The sequence below is a fragment of the Pelodiscus sinensis genome, chromosome 15 (genome assembly GCF_049634645.1).
Source record: "Pelodiscus sinensis isolate JC-2024 chromosome 15, ASM4963464v1, whole genome shotgun sequence".
NCBI classification, from domain to species: Eukaryota; Metazoa; Chordata; order Testudines; family Trionychidae; genus Pelodiscus; species Pelodiscus sinensis.
In genome coordinates, this window is record NC_134725.1 from 9,225,848 (window position 1) to 9,246,149 (window position 20,302).

Genomic DNA, 20,302 nt, shown 5'->3' on the forward strand with positions numbered 1-20,302 from the left:
AGTCTATAGCAAGAGGGGAAATGCCCTGCCCCCTCCCACTTCCATTGCAGCCTTTGCAGGGGAGCGGGGTCTGAGTTAACCTAGAGGGTACAGGAGCCTGAACAAAACTCTGCAGAAGGAAAAGTGTGTGTGTCGGGGGGAATATCCTGAAAAAGGACAGGAAGATGTGGGAGGGTGAAAAGGAGAGACAGCAACAACTGCGTGTGACAGGGAAGGGGACACAGTTTGGGAACCACTCAGAGAGTGTGTGTCTGCCTTTGTAAGCCTGCCAGGACCCTGTGAAGTAAAGGGAAGATCTCTCCTGAGGCTCTTCTGGAAAAAATGTTTGTGGCTTGTTAGTAATCTCTGCTTTATTGGGAGGTTGAGAAGAGCCAAATTCCCATCCCCCAACACTCTGATGTGATAGCTCTTGGGTCTTAGGTTAAGCCTTGCTTTTGTCACAGCCTCATTGCTGGTTCTCACTGGCTTCTGCAGATACATTTGTCTCTTCAGAGCAAGTCCTGGTCTGTCCACCTGCAGGACAGCAGAATAGCTGAGGCAAAGGGATGAGTCACTTGATGATTCCCTGTTCCGTTCGTTCCCTCTGGGGCACCTGGCACTGGCCACTGTGGGCAGACAGGGTACTGAGCTAGATGGACCTTTGATCTTACCCAGTCTGGCTGTTCTTACGTTCAGAAACTGCAGACACCCCTGAGGATCCGTAGTGCTTGCCTTACAGTCTCTGGGCTTTTTTCTTTGCAGTTCATGACCCAGGGGAAAGCTGGGGGCAGCTCCTCTCCGTCTGCTCCCCCAAAGCCTGGAAGCCAGTTGGACAGTATGTTGGGAAGCCTGCAGTCTGACCTGAATAAGCTGGGCGTAGCTACCGTTGCCAAAGGCGTTTGTGGAGCCTGCAAGAAACCAATTGCTGGACAGGTGAGTCTTCAAGCACCATTTAGAGATGACGCCTTAGGCTACAGCAAGGAGTGACGGGGTGGGCTGTATCCTGAGGCTGAAGGCACTGGCCATGCTGAAGAAACTGAAGTACTCTATTTATCCACTGGCCAGGTACGCTGTAAGCTCCTCCAGGGACCTCTACCCTGCCCTTGAGGGACTGCCCTGCCCTGAGATGATAGGTAATTCAGTTTTCATGCTACCCCAGTCCAGGGCTCACTTGAGTAGAACGTGTAGTTAGTGCCGGACTCTGCCTGCTGTGTCGTCATGTGAGTTCCCACGGCAAAGATGTAGAGATGTCCCCCCATAACTGTGCCATCTTCTCCGCAGGTCGTCACAGCCATGGGGAAAACCTGGCACCCGGAACACTTTGTTTGCACCCACTGCCAGGAGGAGATTGGGTCACGCAACTTTTTTGAACGCGATGGTCAGCCCTACTGCGAGAAGGACTATCATAATCTCTTCTCCCCTCGCTGCTACTACTGCAACGGGCCCATCCTTGACGTGAGTGCCAAAGCCCGCACGGGTGTCTGGGGGGGCCTCTCTGTTGTCCGTGCATGGGAGAGTCTTGTGCTGTACTGCCACGTAGCGTTTTAAATAGAAAAGCACACATCTGTTTGTCTCTGATAACTCTTCTCTTATAGTCTTAGGACCCCTATTCTTCCTTCAATTTATTGCTGTAGGGGAAATAATTGTACACAGCCCTACTAAGTCCCTGCATCTGTAAAGGGGCCTGCAATAAAAGGGCAGGTTCTACTGAGCTTACATTTGCCCCTGTTGCAGCTCTAACAAACTCAGTATTGGGATCAGTGTATCTGCATTGTAATAAGGGTCACTTGATTTTTCCCTTATGGGATCCCATGGTAAGAGTAATTCCTTCTGAGTTTGAGTACTCCATGGGACTGTCCCCCCCACCGGGGACCTAGAGGAAGAGCAGTGTGTCTGAGCTTCGTGGGGCAAAGGCTGGAGGGTTGACTCCTCAAGATGGGGGCTTGGGTCAGCTCTTGAAGCACATTGGATTCTTGCTGCACTCAGCATGGGCATTTGAGCACTCACTGTTGGTGGTTCCTCCCAAACAGAAAGTGGTGACAGCCTTGGACAGGACATGGCACCCAGAGCACTTCTTTTGTGCGCAGTGCGGCGCTTTCTTTGGACCTGAAGGTACCATTGGTTTGTGCAGAGAGAAGAGCCATTCTGGTGAACTACGGAAGGGGCTGTGACAGGTCCTTTCCAGAGAGCAGTGGCCCCAAAGTGTTGGGTGCACCCCTCCTAGGGGTGTAATAGTGGAGTCGATTAACTGAGAAGCAAAAGCGTATAGGTTAATGCAATAGACTATACGCATTCCCCCCTACCCCTTGCCAGTACATTTTTTAGCAGGCTGGCCAGCAGCCCGGCTCAGTCGCAACTTGCACTGGGTCCAGAACCTATCCCTCTGCGGCTCTGCATTTAAAGTGTATTAGGAGCCAGGTGGGCAGGCAGCCTGGCTCAGTTCCAGGTCGTGCCAGGTCTGGGAGCTCAGTCCCCCTACCCTCCAAGACAGGGGCTGCTGTCACGTGGCAGTTCTGACTCTGTATCAGAGGCGGCAGCAGGCAGCCAGTGTGTGCAAGGAGCTGGCTTTTAAACTGGATCCCCTTGTGGACCGGCTCCCGCCTGGCACCCCAGAGGCAGCAGTACAACATGGCAGGGACTCCTTGGAAGCAGCCTTACCCCTGGGGACTATTGACTATAGTCGAGTAACCAGTAAGAATTCATGAGGTTAATCGGCTCTTCAATTAACTGATATTTAATATCCCTAGGCTCCCCCCCCCCCGCGCGGAGGTGCAGAGAAATGTTTGGGGAGAGTGGCAGGGCCCCGTTTAGCGGGAAGGAGGGCCACTCAATCCAGCTGTATTCTTGGTCTCTGGCACCTGGCCTAGCTCCAGTTCTATATCCAGGCCCCAGCCCCAGCTGCAAGCCCAGTATGGCTATGCTGTGGGCCCAGCCATGCCTACAGCCCAGCCCTGCCCCATCCATGGCTCCCAACTGTGGCCTGGTTCCAGCTCCACTCCCGGTTCCACCATACCTCATCCATGCCTTCTCCCAGGAGCAGTGGGGGAGGGAAGGACAGCCCGGGGGGAGGCAGAGCATGAATGAAACATCTGGGGACTGTTGATACAGAGCAAACGATGTGAGGAAGGAAAGGAACTGTGGTGTTACTTAGCAGATGGGGAGCTAGCTGTCAGTGATTACTCTTTCCACATGGAGACTACCGGAGGCGTTAGGGGTGTGCCCGGTCTGGCCAGAGTAGCCATGGCTTGGCGGGCCCTGCTGGGCTGGAGCAGGCCCCTGGCCACACTGCAGCCACGCCCACTGCACCGAGGGGGTGCTCCAGCCCAGCAGGGTTAGAGTAGACCCTCATCTGCGGCACAGTGGGTCAAGTCTGGCCCCAACCTGCGGTGTGGTGGGCCCAACCCAACCCAGCTTGAGCACCCTATAGCAGTGTGGGCCCAGCCCAAGTAGCCCCCTGCCTGCAGTGGGCCCCTCTGGGATCCCAGTTAAGCATAATGTTTAACCAATTAACTGGTTAACCAGGATTTTACATCCCTCGGAGGCATAGCAGGTGTTCATCCTATTAGCAGAATAAGGGATAACTCTGTTACCCGACGCAGACTGGCTGGCTGTTCTCACGAGTGAAGGTCATAAACTGACGCGCCTCTGGCTCTTTCCCTTGTGTCCTTGGCAGGATTTCATGAGAAGGATGGCAAAGCTTACTGCCGCAAGGATTACTTTGACATGTTTGCTCCGAAGTGCGGAGGCTGTGCCCGGGCCATCCTGGAAAATTACATCTCTGCCTTGAATACCCTGTGGCACCCTGAGTGCTTTGTGTGTCGGGTAAGAGAACTTGCGCTGCTCCACTGTCGCTTGACCCCTCTCCCCCTTCCCTATGTGGGTATCTGGTTGTTTTGTGTATCAGAACAAGGGGTTTGTGCCAGACCAGGACAGCCAGCCCCTCAACATATATAATGTGGCAGTAACTAAGCACCCTCTTGCTTCTCTGTCTGTTTCCTTCTCCCACCTCCCAGCCCACAGTTACTGGTTTCAGCAGCCATTTGTGGATAGGCGCAGAATTTTTTCAGTGGCTTGTGAGCTGGGCTTTCTAAGCACATGCCTTAGTACCCTGACGCGAGGAGCCTCCTCGTATGCCCGCTCTGGAAATGTGAACTTGAGACCATATTCAGACCAATTTGGAATCTCATTAAATAGCTGTAAACTGATACTGCTGATGCATAATGAACACTAATGCTGCTGAATAAATAGTTAACAGTTTCAAAGAGCCTTGCAAATATTTACCCATCTCTCAGGAGCTGTGGCAGAATTAATGTTAGTTACATGCAGCGTTCCCTCTAAGATTTTCCATCCTTGGACAGGTTGAAATTTCTTATGTGCAACACCAATATTGAGGTAGTGTGTGGATGTGCACCCACCAGTACAAACAAAAACCTTAGATATAAATATATGTTTTAAATAGTCCATAGGTATGGAAGAAAATATATTTTAAAACAAGGGATAGTTAACAAGGAGCAATGCTTATAATTATTTAATATGAAATCAAATAAAGATAAAATTAACACCTATCCTTGGCTGAAGAAGTGGCTTGTGCCCACGAAAGCTCATGATACTATGTATATATTTTTGTTAGTCTCTAAGTTGCTACAGGACCATTGTTGTCAAAGCTTTTTTAGTGACAGACTAACAGGGCTACCCCTCTGAGACCTTGGAGTGCATGTATCATCATACTTTCTAACAGACAGATGCATGTTTCAATGAGCTTGCAAATAAGGTTTCATCCTACAAAACAGCAAGCATCACACCTAGTACTTGCTGCTTCTGACTCATAAAAGCCAGAACACTATCAGATAGCAACGATCTGGCCTTACTGCAATACAGTTTACCCTGTTTTAATTAGTAACGCGGGATTTTTTTAAAAAAATCATTAAGATCGGAGTTTTAGGTATCAGCAACACTTAAAATCATTCTGTTAAAAGAAACGTTTTTATTCTTACCTTATGCCAGGGGTTGGCAACACCCAGCACACCACAAGTGGCACACAAGCTGATTTCCTGTGGCACGTAGGGCGGGTGCTCAGCCTCGCCACTCCCCCTGGATAGCTGGGAACCCGTACTATGGCTGGAGCCCCAACTGTGCAGGTCCAGGCTGGAGCAACAGCTCCAGCTTCCTACTGGGAGGGGGGTGCAGGGCAGGAGAGGCGCACACACGTTCCTGGGGCTGCCCCTACTTGGCCTGGGCACGCAGCTCCTGGGAGCTAAGGGGTTAACCCCCTCCCCCAGCTTTGGGAGAGAGCAGGGCTGGCCTGCTCCACGGAGCCAGGGCTGGGTGGCTGATGCACATGATACAGTGGGCTGCTCCCTGCAGGTTGTGTCAGGGTCAGGGAGCCCTTTCCCCAGTGTCCCTCTGTGCCCAGCTGGGCTGAAGCCAGCCCTGGGCAGCCTCTGCTTTCCTCCTGCTCTGCCCCCCCCTTCCCCCCCCACACACACTCATTCTCACTCTCCCTCCATGCCCCAGTTCTGCTGCTGTGCTGGTGAGTGCCCTGGGGGCACAGGGATGTGGGGACATAATGGGGGGAGGGCATGGGGTGATGCAGGGGATCAGGCTGCAGGAGCAAGATGGGAGGGGGCAGGAGTTGCACTGAGGGGGAATGGGGTGATGCAGGGGATCAGGCCGGAGAATATGGGGCTGAGGGGAGCAAGGCTGGAGCAGAAGGAAGATGTAAGGGTGGGATACAATTTTACTTTGCAGAAGCTTCACTTTCCATTTCTTGGCCTCCCTCCCCAGCTAGCTATTTGGCTGCATTCTCACTTTTTCTGCAGTACTCCCCTAAATTCACTCACACCCGTTCCTCCCCCACATGTCCTCTCCTGCCGCCAAACTCCCTTTGTCCCTTCCAGTGCCTGCCCACCTCACCCTGTCCTGCATCCCACCTCCCACTCACTGGCAGTCCTGTCCCACACACTGAACCCCTCGTTTTTATTCCCACCCCGAGAGTAAGGGGGTTCGCAAAATCTACCAACTCTGGAATCCCAGTAGAGTAATCTGGCCTGTGAGAAATCCTGAACCTCAGTCCTCCCTGTGCCTTCCCCTCATCCTCTAGGGCTAGAGTGCCAGAGTAGTGAGGTGTTTCAGTTGGGGGCCAAATCCGTGAGGGTTGGGCGTTTTGGGGGGAGTTTTTTTTGCGTCTCACTTGTGTGATCTCCAACTGATTTTTCTGTGGGTCAGTGACTCCCCCAACTCAAAAACAGTTCCTTACCCTGCCATAAATAAAGAAACCATTGAAACCTTTTGTGTTGGACGTAATATTTTACTTTATTAAAATGAAGTTTAATAAACTAACATGAGAAAATTAAATGCTTAATCTGTTTAATAATTTGAATAAAGCTGTTCTCCCCAGCCACAGCACTAGCAAAATGGCTCAGAAGTAATTCTGTAATTAACAGTGCGTTTCCATTAGCAACCAGTAGCCCTCAGAAAGGTTTACATTGATCCAGGTGGTCCACGGGGCATGCAGTGGCTGAGCCCCTTTCCCTTTCCAGAAGAGCATCATGGCCCAGGGCAGGAGGGTTAAAGCTTGGCACGCCCCTTTGGAAAGGCTGACCCCAGCTCTAAGCCATTAACATTGGGGTGGGCAATAATTTTTGATGGGGGGGGGGGCACTTCTAGAATGTGTTTAGTGGTCAAGGGACGCACTCTTCCATTATATTAATGGAGGAAGTGCGGGGTCTGGGATGGAGCTTAGGGTAAGGGATTGGGCTGTGGAGTCTGGGAGAGAGTTTGGATGAAGTTGGAGATTGTGACCTGGAGCAATGGACTGGGGTGAGGAGGGGGTGCAGGGCCCTGCAGGGGTTGTGAACTGAGGCAGAGGTGCAGGGTGTGTGTGTGCAGTGTCTGGGGGCTGGAGCAGGGCTGCAGAAGGTTTGGGTTACATGGGGTAGGGATGCAGGAGGAAGGGAAAGGTTTGAGGAGGGAAGGAGCAACTCTGGTGCCAGAGAGAGGCTCTGGTTGGGAGACCTTACCTGGCTCCCAGCCAGCAGCCCGGCAGGATCTTTAGCCAGGGTCCCTGCCTTCCAGCCCCTGTATGTGCTCAGGGGAGCTGCAGGAGTCATGTTCATTGTTCTGAACTGAATGCTGTGAGCCCAGGGGGATGAGGGAGGAAGGGCACTTCACATGTATCAACAGGTGTGTTGTAAGCAAAACTCGTGAAGTCATTCTGCTGCTCTACTCTGCACTAGTTAGGCCTCAGCTGGAGTACTGTGTCCAGTTCTGGGCGCCACATTTCAAGAAAGATGTGGAGAAATTGGAAAGGGTACAGAGAAGAGCGACAAGAATGATTAAAGGTCTAGAGAACATGGCCTATGAAGCCAGGCTTCATGAACTGGGCTTGTTTAGTTTGGAAAAAAGAAGATTAAGGGGGGACATGATAGCGGTTTTCAAATATCTAAAAGGGTGTCACAAGGAGGAAGGCGAAAATGTGTTCCTCTTGGTTTCTGAGGACAGGACAAGGAGTAATGGGCTTAAAGTGCAGCAGGGGAGGTTTAGATTGGACATTAGGAAAAAATTCCTAACTGTCAGGGTGGTCAAATATTGGAATAAATTGCCAAGGGAGGTGGTGGAATCTCCCTCTCTGGAGATATTTAAGAACAGGTTAGATAGACATCTGTCAGGGATGGTGTAGACGGAGCTTGATCCTGCCTTGAGGGCAGGGGGCTGGACTCGATGACCTCTCGAGGTCCCTTCCAGTCCTATTATTCTATGATTCTATGATTCTATGCTACCTATCTTGCAAACAGGCAGCTGCTATTGGTCGAAACTAGCCAATGGAAGCTACTGAGGGTAGGGACAGCATGAAAAGCCTTTGTTCCCCCCCTCTCTCTCTCCCTCCAGGCTTTCAGTGTTCAGAAACACATATGTGGCCCTGCAGCCGGCTTCACTGAGTGCCGGGCAGGAGCAGGGTAGGCAGGGAGCCCCCAACTGGGGTTCTCGTGGCCGAATCCAGCCCACAGATCATCTTTTGCCCAGCCCTGGAGTAGAGGCTGGAGCCAGCTTCTCCATTTATAGCAAGCAGTGACTGCTGCTGCTTCTATTTCTCCAAGAAGGCGAGTGCCCTACCCCCTCAGCGGATTAGCTGAGCTCCCTGCCTATGCGGGGAGCTCTGACCCTCTTGCAGGGCTCAGAAAAGGGCTGTGTGCCCGCACAGGTGCAGAGCTTAGGAAACCGTGGTCACGTATTACTGAGGCAGAGTACAGAATGAGGTTCAGAATCCATGAGTTCCTGTTTCAAATGCTGTACTCGGACCACTAGTCTGCATGTCTCTGCTGTAGAACAGCCAGCGTTAAAGGAATTGGTGGAAGCTGCCCATCTGAAACTCTCCATTGCTTGAAGACCCCTGTGAATAGAAATTCTAATAGTCTCCTGCAGACAGTTGACAAGCTCTGCTCCTGCCTGGACTTGGATTCAGGCTTTTCTTGTGCTCGGGAGATATTGCCTAGTATTTGTCATGCTGCTGCCTGTTAGATGGGCCACCAGCTTTTACTTTCCAGGACCCAAGGTCGGAGTGTTTCTTTCTGTTTTATTTGGATATAAGCTTTCAGATGCATGGAGTGGGAGTCACAGAGGTTTGGATACATATACGTACTAGCACAGTAGTTCCCCACCTGTGGCCAGTGGACCCTTCATGGTCCGCAAAGGTACTGCAGGGGGTCTGTGGAAAATTTAAAAATAAGGATTTTGGGCCCGACCTTTACTTTTCCTTCATTTTTCTTTCCTTTTCTTTTTTTTCCTCCCCCAGGGTGTGGGGGAGTCAGTGGAATTTTAATAGATTGAAAAAGGATCTGTATGCTTAAATGTTGGGAACCAATGTACTATCATATCGAAAGAAGGGAGTTGCTTATCAAGTGTAGAGCCAGTGTTAACGAGGCCAGTTCATTGGTGGGAGGAGGGGATGTTCTCACTCCCAACACTTGATCGGAAGGTGTGAATACCAAAATAGAGAAATTTGCCTTTGTAGTGAGGCAACCATTCTAAGCCCTTATTCCTAATTTGATCATGTTAAATGTGCAAATTAATTGCAGCTCTGCTGTTTCTCTTTGTAATCTGGTTTTGAAGGGTTTTTTTGTAAAAGGATCACTACTTGTAAATCTGTTACTGAGTGTCCGGGAGGTTAAAATATTCTCCTACTTGTTTTTGTATGTTGCCTTTCTTGACATCTGATTTAGGGATGTGAAAGTTTAACCGGGGCAGTTTGTGTCCTCATGGAGCCCAAGGGCCCTTCAGGCAGGGGCTGATCTAGCATCCAGAGCAGCCTCTGTCAACGGGAGCCAGCGGAAGCCCCAGCCCCAAAGGGCTGGGAGCCGACAAAGCCAGTTCCAGTGCAGGTGCTGAGAGCTGGGAGCCAGCAGCAGCCCCAGTCCTAGCATGGGGCTGTAGCTGCTCCTCCGGTCCAGATCCTGCTTTAGTCAGTTAACCAGTTAAATGTTAGGACAACCTGATGTTTTACCAGTTATCTGATTAACTGGGATGTTACATCCCTAGTTTGATCTGTGTCCATTTATCCTTTAATGCAGAAACGGTTCAGTTTGATCAATATACATGACAAAAGGACACTGCTGGCACTTGATGGCTTTTATCGCATTAGTAGATGTGCAAATAAATGAGCCCCTGATTTTGTAGCTGATTTGTTTGGGTCCTGTGTTGGTGTCGTTTGTTTAGATATGTGGACAGAGTTGGCAAAGGGTTTGTTGCAGGGATAGGTCCTGGGTAAATGTTCTGTAGTATGGTGTGTGGCTACTGATGAGTATTTGCAGGGCATTAGCTGAGGGCTGTAGGTGATTAGCCAGTGGTGTTCTGTTGTTTTCCTCGTTGGGTCTGTCCTGTAGTAGGTGACTTCTAGGTACACATTTAGCTTTGTCAGCCTGTTTGCTCACTTCTCCCAGTGGGTATTTTAGTTTTAAGAATGCTTGATAAGGATCTTGTAGGCGTTTGCCTTTGACTGAGGGGTTGGAGCAGATGCCGTTGTATTTTAGGACATGCCTGTAGAATGAACAGTGTGATGTGTCCTGGGAGGAAGCTACAGATGTGTAGGTAAGAATAGCAGTCAGTAGGTTTCCTATATAAAGTGGAGTTTGTGACCATTTATTTGTACTGTACTGTAGTGTCCAGAAAGTGGATCTCTTATGTGGACAAGTCCAGGCTGAGATTGATGGTGGCGTGAACATTGTTGAAATGCCAGTAGAATTTTTCAAGGGCCTCCTTCCCATGGGTCCATATGGTGATGATATCACCAGTGTAGTGTCAGCAGAGGAAGGGTGCTAGAGGACGAGAGCTGAGGAAGCTTTGTTCTAGGTCAGCCACAAAAATATTGGCATACTGTGGGGCCATACAGATACCCATAGCTGTGGCACTAACTTGAAGGTATAAATTAACCCCAAATCTGAAATGGTTGTAGGTGAAGACAAAGTCACTGTGTACCTGACAGTGGAATACTGGTGTAGAGAGCTTCTACATCCATGGTGGCCAGAATGGTGTTTTCAGGAATACCACCAAAGCATTGTGGTTACCTCAGGAATTCAGTGGTATCTCAAAGTTAGCTAGGAGTAGAGTATTGTCTGAGGAGAGTCCACATAGCTGGACAACCCTGTTGTAAGATTGCCAGTGCTGGAGGTGATGGGCATTCAGGATTTCCTAGTTTATCGATCTTGGGTAGCTGATAGAATACCCCAGTCGTGGCTCTTGGGGGTTGTCTATGTAGATTTGGTCCCATGCTGTTGCAGGGAATTTTTTGAGCAGATAATGTCATTTCTTTTGTTCCTCAGTGGAAAGGAAAGCCTGTGGAATGTAGTCTGGCAGCTTACTGTGCCTAATCTGTCCTGTTCATGACGACTGCAGCATCCCCTTTGCCAGCCTCTTTGATTACAATGTCAGAGTTGTTTTTGAGGCTGTGGATAACATTGCACTCTGCGCAGCTGAGGTTATGGGGCATGTGATATTGTTTTGTTCACAATTTCAGCCTGTGCACATCTCTAGAAGCACTCTGTGTAGAAGTCCAGACAGTTATTTCAACCCATCAGGAGGAGTCCACACGAAATTCTTCTTGTAGTGTTGGTAGGAGGGTCAGTGCAATGCACTGTTCAGTGGTGTGTGAGAAATTTTCCTTGAGTCAGAGATGGCTCAAATAGGCTTCCAGATCACCACAGTGGGAGGGATTGGTCAGAAGGAGAGTCCCTGAGATAGGACAGACTCTTCTGCTGGGTTAAGTGTGTAGTTGTGTAGATTAACAATGTTGTTAGGTGGGGATACCTTTGTTGTAGCTCCCTGTGATCTGTAGGTGTTTAGATAGTTTCCTGTCCCATTTCTTCTGTAGAGAAGTGAAGTGTGTTGTAAATGGCTTGTCTTGTTTTTTGTAAAGTCAAGCCACATGGAAATTTGTGTGGAAGGTTGGTTTTTTTTTAATGAGAGTCTCCAGTTTTGAGAGCTCATTCTTGATCTCTTGTTTGCTGTATAGGATGTTGATTAGGCAGTTCCTCAGTTTCTTTGAGAGTGCAGCGCAATCTCTTGCTACAAATTGTGTAATATGTTGATTGTAATGGATTTTTTGGCTTCTGTCAATTGGGTATGATATCCATCTGTTTGCACTTGGAGAGGAAGATGCTTGTATCTCTGCAAGTTCCTTCATGAAGTACACACCACATAATCCATTGTCTCCTGCCAAGCCCTAAGGTGCAACTGCATCTGCTCCAACCCCTTAGTCAGAGACAAACACCTACAAGATCCCTATCAAACATTCTTAAAACTAAAATACTCACCAGGTGAAGTGAGCAGACAGACTGACAAAGCTAGATGTGTACCTAGAAGTCACCTACTACAGGACAGAACCAACAAGGAAAATAACAGAGAGGAGGAGAGTTAGTAATCTCAGCCTCAGGATCCCTGGATCTTTCAGTGCTGCAGGCAAATGAAGTTCCTTGCCATTCACAGTGTGTGAACATGCTTGGATATGCACTTTAGTCTGGCTGACTCTCACGGATGCCTTCACGCATAGCTCAGATTGCATTTGCCTGTGACTAGGTAGCTGTCCAACCATGTGTGCAGATGCAGTAGTGTCATGTCCCTTGGGGAGGAAAGATGGTCTGGAAGCTAAACTACAACACTTGGGACATCTGACTTCTGTTCATGACTTTGCTGCTGACTCATTGTATGACCCTGGGCAAGTCCTTAGGGTCGGTCTGTCTACACTACAGCACTAATTCGAACTAACTTAATTCGGATTAGTTAACTCAGATAATTCAAATTAGTGCATCTAGACCTAAAAACTAATTCGAATTAGCATGTCCACATTGAGTGGACCCTGAACCGAAGTTAAGGCTGGCCAGAACCAGTGCTGTCAGGGCATCAGGTTATGACTTAGAGTGTGGAGCTGCTGCCTCAAGTTAGCCGAGGGCTGTGCTTAAAGGGTCCCTATCCCCACCCGGACAGACAGTTCTCAGGGTTCCCCACTTGCTTGTCTACCTCGATGAGGGACAGCAAAGCAGTCCTGGCTTAGAGTGCCCTGAATGCCCTCACTCGGCACATCACAGCACTCAGCCATCAGCCCGGCTGCATTGGCCGCAGGCTGCCATCCGGGGGGGGTCAATCAGAGGGTTGTCAGGATCCAGGAGGCCCTGCAGGAGAGCTTCCACCCCGAGGAGCCCACAGAGCCACCCCCGTCCTCCTCATTGGGGGCTCGTGCCCCATTCCTCCCTCACTTCCTTCCACTTACCCCTCCCTAGCCCCCCTTCCTGATGTAAAAAGTAAAGGACACGTGTGTTCAAAAATAGAAACTCTCTTTATTTAACAAAACTGGGGGGGGGGATTAACCTCTGGGGAGACTGGGAATAGGAGGTGAGAGAGAGGGTGGAAGGGGGAGGGGGAAACCTGGGAGGAGGGAGCTGGAAGGGGAAAGCCAGGGGAAGGAGGAGGAGGGGAAGCATAAAACTATGGTACGCCATATCTTTAGTACTGTGTACAGATGTGGTCTCCTCACCTCAAAAAGATATTTTGGCCTGGGAAAGGATTCAGAAAAGGGCAACTAAAATGATTAGGGGTTTGGAACAGGTCCCATATGAAGAGAGGTTAAAGAGACTGGGACTTTTCAGCTTAGAAAAGAGGAGACTGAGTTGGGATAGGATAGAGGTCTATAAAAGCATGAGTGGGATGGAGAGGGCGAATAAAGAAAAGTTCTTCATTAGTTCCCATAATAGAAGGACTAGAGGACACCAAATGAAATGAATAAACAGCAGGTTTAAAACTAATACGCGAAAGTTCTTCGCACAGCACTTAGTCAACCTGTGGAACTCCTTGCCACAGGAGGCTGTTAAGGCTAGAACTTTAACAGAGTTTAAAGAGAAGTTAGATAAATTCATGGAGGTTGGGTCCATAGAGTGCTATTAGCCAGGGGGTAGGAACGGTGTCCCTGGCCTCTGTTTGTAGAAGGCTGGAGATGGATGGCACGAGACAAATGGCTTCGTCATTGTCTTTGGTCCATCCCCTCCAGGGTAGCTGGTGTTGGCCACTGTCGGTAGACAGGATACTGGGCTAGATGGACCTTTGGTCTGACCCAGTACGGCCATTCTTATGTTCTAAGCTCAGGGCTCAGAGTCGGGGGTCTCACTGGACCAACTTGATTTTCATGCAAACCTGCTCCTGGGTTCGCATGTGGCCTTTGGTGGCCAGGCTGGCAGCTCTCCTGCCCTAGACGACCGCATTCCTGTGCCTAGTGAGGAGGTCGTGGACGTTGGAACCCTCCCCCCAAACCTCGATGAGGTCCACGATCTCCGTACTACACCAGGCGGGCGCCCGCCTCTTGCGGCCCCAGGCAGGCTCCTGGGAGCCGCCAGCCTGGTCCCGGGAAGAGGCGGAGGGCTGGGTGGCAGCAGGTGGCTGGCTCAAGCCGTGCCAGGTGCAGGGTCTGCTGGCTGGGTCCTGGCAGGCTTGCAACTGGCACGAGCACTGTAGCCAGACCGTGCCCCTTTAAGGGCTCCCGGGCCGGGAGGGGGGCAGAAGAGTTTCCCCGGTGGTGCCCAGAGTGGCCACCAGGGCAAACTGGGAAGGGCTAGCCTCCCACTAGTTCGAATTAAGTGGCTACACAGCCCTTAATTCGAACTACTTAGTTCAAACTAGGCATTAGTCCTCGTACAATGAGGTTTACCTAGTTCGAATTAAGTGCTCCGCTAGTTTGAATTAAGTTCGAACTGGTGGTTTGTATGTATCGACGCTATGAAAGTTAATTTGAACTAACGGTTGTTAGACATACCTTTAATGACTCTCATTCCTCCTTACTTCCTAAAACTATAGGGGAAGTATATGCTAGAGATGTAAGCGACTAGTTGACTACCCCATAAGCATTTGCTTATCAGGTAATTGAGTAGGAACTTAAGTTGTTGCTTCCTCTACCGTTCCCTCCCCCTTGCTATCTCTATCAGAGGGAGACAGCAAGGGGAGAATATGAGCTGGTGCTGAGGAGAGCCAGCTTAAAAGCAGGTTTCCCCCTCACAGGACTGTCTCTATGGGAGTTAGGGGAGGCAGAGGGCAGTGGGGATTGAGACAGTCTCACTTGCACTGGTCCCACTGCTGCTCCTCTCCCTTTGGGCTGTATAAGAGCCACCCGCGGCTCCTGTACACTTCAAAGGGAGAGACCCAGCGGGTTCCCTTGTATGTTTCAAAGGGAGAGACTCAGCGGGTTCCCTTGTATGTTTCAAAGGGAGAGACTCAGCGGGTTCCCTTGTATGTTTCAAAGGGAGAGACTCAGCGGGTTCCCTTGTATGTTTCAAAGGGAGAGACTCAGCGGGTTCCCTTGTATGTTTCAAAGGGAGAGAGGCAGCAGGATAGCAAGCATCCCCTTATGGACTAATCGAGTAGTCAACGGAAATTCCATTGACTGCTCGATTAGCTGATTAATTGAAATTTAACATCCCTAGTACCTCCCTGAATGTCTGAGAGACAGTGATAACCATTGTGGGGAGATGGGTACCTATTAGCATCTAAAAATTGATCTCTAACAGCTTCGCTTCATAGCCATTAAAGAACCAGTGTCACTTTCATAAGGGTATGGACTTGTCCCCCAGGGTCCTTGGCCAAAATTCCCTCCCTCCCCGATGGTCTCCCATGGCTGTTACCCTCTTCAGTTGTGAAATGACTCTTGCATGTGTGTAGTTTGGTGATGCATCAAGGAGGGTGCTATACTCCGGGAGCGTGAAGAATATATGCCATTCTAAAAGGGTAATTAAAAAAACCCACCTGGTTGTCACCTTCTTTCCATTGATACTGCTAAAGAAACAAAACCAAACAAGCTAAATCACCTGGCTGAGCTGGGGTGGGGGCTATAAAAGCGGCTATGGTGGCAGCTGCCTGTGCAGAAGGTGTTGTCCTCTCCCCCCTCCCTGCTTATTGGAGAGGCTCTGGTGGTGTTTACTGAGTTTTCAGTAATTTTAGTCTTGGGTTTGGCTTTTCAATGTGTTGATAAAGTCAGCCTGGAGAAAAGGGGCATGAACTAGAGTTGAGGGATTTATTTTCCCTCTCAGTTGCTGTATCTGCCCTGCTTATGCTCAGTAACCCATTTCTCTGCTCAGTCTTTGCAGCTGTCCTGCAGTCCTCGTCCTCTTCCTGCTGGATGAAAGCAATTGCCCTTCCCCACTTCCTGCAGCAGGCAACTCGGGGCATGTGCAAACGCACAGATTGTTGAGTTGCCTGTGTCCTCACCTTGCCCTATCAATCTCTTCTTTTTTGTTTCCTCCTGCTGCAGGAATGTTTCACGCCATTCATCAACGGCAGCTTCTTTGAGCATGATGGGCAGCCCTACTGCGAGGTGCATTATCATGAACGCCGTGGCTCACTGTGTTCCGGCTGCCAGAAACCCATCACGGGACGCTGCATCACTGCGATGGCTAAGAAATTTCACCCAGAACACTTTGTCTGTGCCTTCTGCCTCAAGCAGCTTAACAAAGGAACCTTCAAGGAACAGAATGACAAGCCCTACTGTCAGAACTGCTTCCTCAAACTCTTCTGCTAGACCTATCGTCAGGCATCCTTCTGCCACCTCACTAGGCAGCCCAGTCTCTCTGAGCATTACTGTGATTTAAAACCTTACCGGGGCTTTGGGGAGTGGGGAGGGGGAAGGGGAAGAGTGTGAGGAACTCACTGCTGCTCCAGCGAGAACAGTGGATCCAGGGAGATAAAATGGACCATTAAACTGGAAATGCCCATACTGTGTTTCAGTGGGGAGCCGTTGGGCTCCATCGTTAAAGTGTTGGATGACTTTCGGCAGCCACGAGGAGCCTGAGGCTCTATCAAGGAGACTCCTTTCTCAAGGAGGGGGCTGGATAAAGTCTGTCTAGTTCAGTGTTGCCATTTCTCCTTGAGCCAAGGTGACACTTCCAAACAAAATGTATCTCCTCTCTCACTGGGGCACTTAAGTGCTGTGTGACCCATACTGTGACCTCTGTATTGCCCTGGCTGGGTGTGGTCAAGTCCTGGGGCATGCAGGATTTAGTAAGATTACAGCAGCAGCCCCAGAAGCTGTAAAGACCCTGCAGTAGAATCTTTCCAGTCCAGTAACACTGCAGGGAATTGATGCCACTTATTTTTTAGAAAGGGGGAGTATAAAAACACTGTTTTTCTAGTTTGTAATTTTCTCTCTCCTTCTTCCACATACTGGGGCAGTAGTAGAGGGGGGAGGGTGAGAAGAAAACCCTCTCCCTCCTTGATGGAGTGTCCCATTTTCTTCTGGACACCCCCAACCCTTCAGTAGTGGTTAGTGCAAATACTCCTAATTGTGCTGCTTCCAAGAGACAGGAGGAGGCTGGCACCAACTAATTTTAAAAGAAAATACAGAGAAGTGTGAGGGCCTATCCCTCCCCTCTGAGCGAATGTGATTTATGCTGTTTCTATGGCCTGCATTTTACTAAAAGAAGGGCCTGAAAACCCTCTCTTGGATTTTTTTTAAAGCAAGACAAAATTAATGTTAGATTTTTTATTCCTTGTTCTTTTTCATCTCTGCTTCTTGCTAATCAGGCCTGCATTCGCCTCCTCTTTGATACTGTCTTGTTCCTTGCTCTTGATAAACATGTTCTGCTGAGAGTCTCTAGAGCAATAAACTTTTATATTGATTGTTACTGGTCTAACAAGTTCCTGGGATCTGATGTGTGTGCCACTTGGAGTTTTGCTATCAACTGAATACTGTATGCTTTGATAAAAACTGTGGATTTCTACACTGAGGTTTGAATTCATAACTAATTTACTTTTAATCCTCTTATACTTAAATTGGTTTTGAAGTGATTTTAAGAAAGCTACTTTTATATCTCAAACTGTACCAGTTGTGCTGGGTACTGTATCTGTAACCTCAATGCTTGGGTTTAACAAACTATTAACATTAAGTATTTTCTTTTTATTGGGGGTTGGGAGGGCTCTGGGTTTTGCAGGGGAAGGGAATGTGTCTTGTATTTTTTTTCTAGCACAAGCAAGTGACCTGTGAATAGCTCTTTTAATTTTCACAGATCACCTGGAAAGTTTATTTTGTAATCTGTAAACTGCTGTATTTGACTTACCTGCCTTTCTCCTGAAACCCAACTTCCAGGGTATTAAATGAGTCTTAATTCAGTGCTGCATGCTGCAAAGATGGAGAACTTAGAGTCCGCCCTAATAGTTTTATTCCTCTTCAGCCATCAGAAATGATGGTACAGGGAATCCTCCCTTTAGGTGGGAAAGATGCTTTTAGGTCTAAAGACAAAAACGGGGAGTCAGGAGATCTGGAATCTATTCCTGATTCTGCCCTCAACTTGTTGTGTAACCTTGGGCCAATCACTTAACCACTCTGTGCTTCGGTTTTCCCATCTGTAAATGAAGTACTATACCCACCTTGTGGAATTTTGAGGTTTAGTTTTATTGTCAAAGGCACGTTAAGATTTTCAGACGGTGGGTGCTATAGAAGGGTAAAGGATTGTGTTAGAAACTACCGTACAGTGTTCTGTAGTAATGGCCAAAGTGGTGCAGGAAGGAAGAGGGTTTTAAAATGACTCTAGAATACTATAGACCTTTGATTAATAAGGCATATAACATTAGGGTGGTTACAGTGTTCAGACTGGAAAAAGGCTTAGGGAGTTCTGGGATTAACTGTGTATGAAATAAACCCTCACTTTAACAGAGGGATCCTAGCTTATGAGTTTAAGTAACCTTGTCTCAATGCTTCACCGCTTGAATAAGTGGAACTGTTTTCACTGGTTTCCCATACAAATGAGCCTCAGTCTGTGGTTGTGGGATTTGTGGAACAAGTGGTAGAACTAAAAGCTACTCCAGCCAGGTTGAGCATTGCTTTTGGAAGGTTCACAAGGCAAGAAAGTGGCTAAATTGTCTCTTTGGATTTGAAATTAGTTTGATTTAAAAATGAGATTTCTGAGCTTCCTGCTGATACTGATGTTCTGACCCCAATGGCTGGGAGAATGGTCATGTCCAATGTATAGGACTTGGAGTAGCTCTGCCACCACATATCTGAATGATACTGAATGAGTTTATTACCTTCTGTGCCTCGGTTTTCTTATCTGTAAAATGGGGATAATATTTAACCTACCTCACTGGGGTGTTGAAGCTTAATTCACTGATATTTCTAAAGGGCTTTGAGATCCTTGGAGGGAAGGTGCTATAGAAGGGAGAAATTTTGTTAACAGTATCTCCATGTCAGTGCAAAACAGTTTCATCCCCTTTCAATAATGGTTTAATAGTCTCCAGGACCATTACTGCCTTAGCAAAACGTTGAGAGCTTTCCTGATAAATTGGGATTTGAACTGGTTTGTCTTTCCACATTGGAGATAGGCCCTATGCTCATTGCTGCCTCCAAATGTTACTTTCCCTCCAGGTGGCTGCTGCCAGCAGGAGGGTCAGAAATACCCATTTTAAATTTCATAATTCCACATACAGTTTAGATTTGAACATTTGAGATGCCGTACAGAGCAAACTGAGGAAAGGGATGTGCTAAGATTGCCCTGAGTGATTAGCGAGCATACTTCATAGATACTGATGGTGCTAACGTGCAGACCAGTGAGTTGTACCACTGGGCTGCTACAGGTACTGGGACACGTTCAGGTGAGGCTAGGGGTGGGGTTAGTTGAGAATGTCTCTTTGGAAGGCTGAGACATAGTGCTCAAACTTGACACAGGAAGCAGGTGTGTACAACACACAACCTGTGTGGAGCTAAAGGATTGTGGGTGTAGAGGCCTGGCAGTTGCCCATTCAGAAGCAAATTAAGCTCTACACACACCACTGTTTCTTAGAAAGGTTTTTTGTTAGGGTTACTGTAATGTTGTCTTTAAAGGCCTCAGTGCTCTGTTTACAATGATCTCCTAATCTGATGAACTCATGCAGTGCAATCAAAGAGCTATCAGATGAGGTGGGTCTCAATCAAATCACGCCTCAAATAGCTTGGGGGGGGGGTTCCCCTCTGGGTCGACAGTCATTACATTTGTTTTCTTTTGTAAACTTGTAACTCTGCTTTTTCCATTTAAAATTCCTGTGATTATGCTAATAAAATTTTACCATTATTTTCATTTGGCTTGGTTCCAGTCATTTCTAATCTCAAAGCTTTGGGAACTGGTTCAGAGCAGCTATCATCCGTACCTCCTCTTGCCTTCCACAATGGAGAAATCAAACCCCCTCGCCCTCCCCAGCAAGAGCTAAGGAGAATGAACATTTATTAGTTCAATTTTCTGATTTAACCTGGACAGAGCCAAAGTGCAAATCCAGCCTGGCGGGGGGGCCAAAACAGGAATGGTCATTTGTGCAGTAAGCACATGAGTCCTGACACACTCACTTCATACATCTCAGCCCCCTGCCTCGGCACAATATGCTTGCATTGCCGCCCCTTGTACAATGCAATAACTGCCTGCATTCTGGGTCGGGGAAGGGTGCTAATTACAGGTTGAACCTCTGATCCTGCTGCTGCATCAGAGAGCCCCTGGCTGAGAGTCTGGTGGCCAGGACTGGGATGGGGGGGCCCCACCCTGAAGCTGGCAACAGTATCAGCCTGGGGGCAGCATTGCAGCCTGGCCAGGGACACAGAGCTCAGCAGCTGGACCTAGCCCCAGGAGTGCAGCTCTGCCAAGAGCAGCTGGCGCTAGATCCAGCAGTGCAGGCTGGCTGGGGCTGGGAACAGGGAGCCAGGTGGCTGTGCTGATGGTCAGGAGGGGGGCCAAGCCGTAAGTGGAGCTGGATGGGGGCGTGGAGCTTGGAGAGGAGCCTGGCTCGGTCAGCTGATGGACCCCAGAAGTGCATCTAGAGAGGGGATGGAATTTGACCTCCT

General features: G+C 48.8%; 1 protein-coding gene across 5 annotated transcripts in view; it reads left to right on the forward strand.

Moving 5' to 3' along the window:
- Positions 1–19,550, forward strand: part of PXN (paxillin) — a 94,714-nt gene extending 75,164 nt beyond the window's left edge. For 4 of the 5 annotated variants that reach the window (XM_075898105.1, XM_075898106.1, XM_075898108.1 and 1 more), the window contains 5 exons: positions 742–912; positions 1,261–1,434; positions 2,010–2,091; positions 3,653–3,801; positions 15,758–19,550. In XM_075898105.1, coding sequence (XP_075754220.1) covers positions 742–912; positions 1,261–1,434; positions 2,010–2,091; positions 3,653–3,801; positions 15,758–16,024 — 843 coding nt within the window. In that variant the 3' untranslated portion in view covers positions 16,025–19,550. Of the gene's footprint in view, positions 1–741; positions 913–1,044; positions 1,113–1,260; positions 1,435–2,009; positions 2,092–3,652; positions 3,802–15,757 lie in introns of those variants that run through there. The other variant, XM_075898107.1, reaches the window with a different exon arrangement.
- Positions 19,551–20,302: the final 752 nt, after the last annotated feature.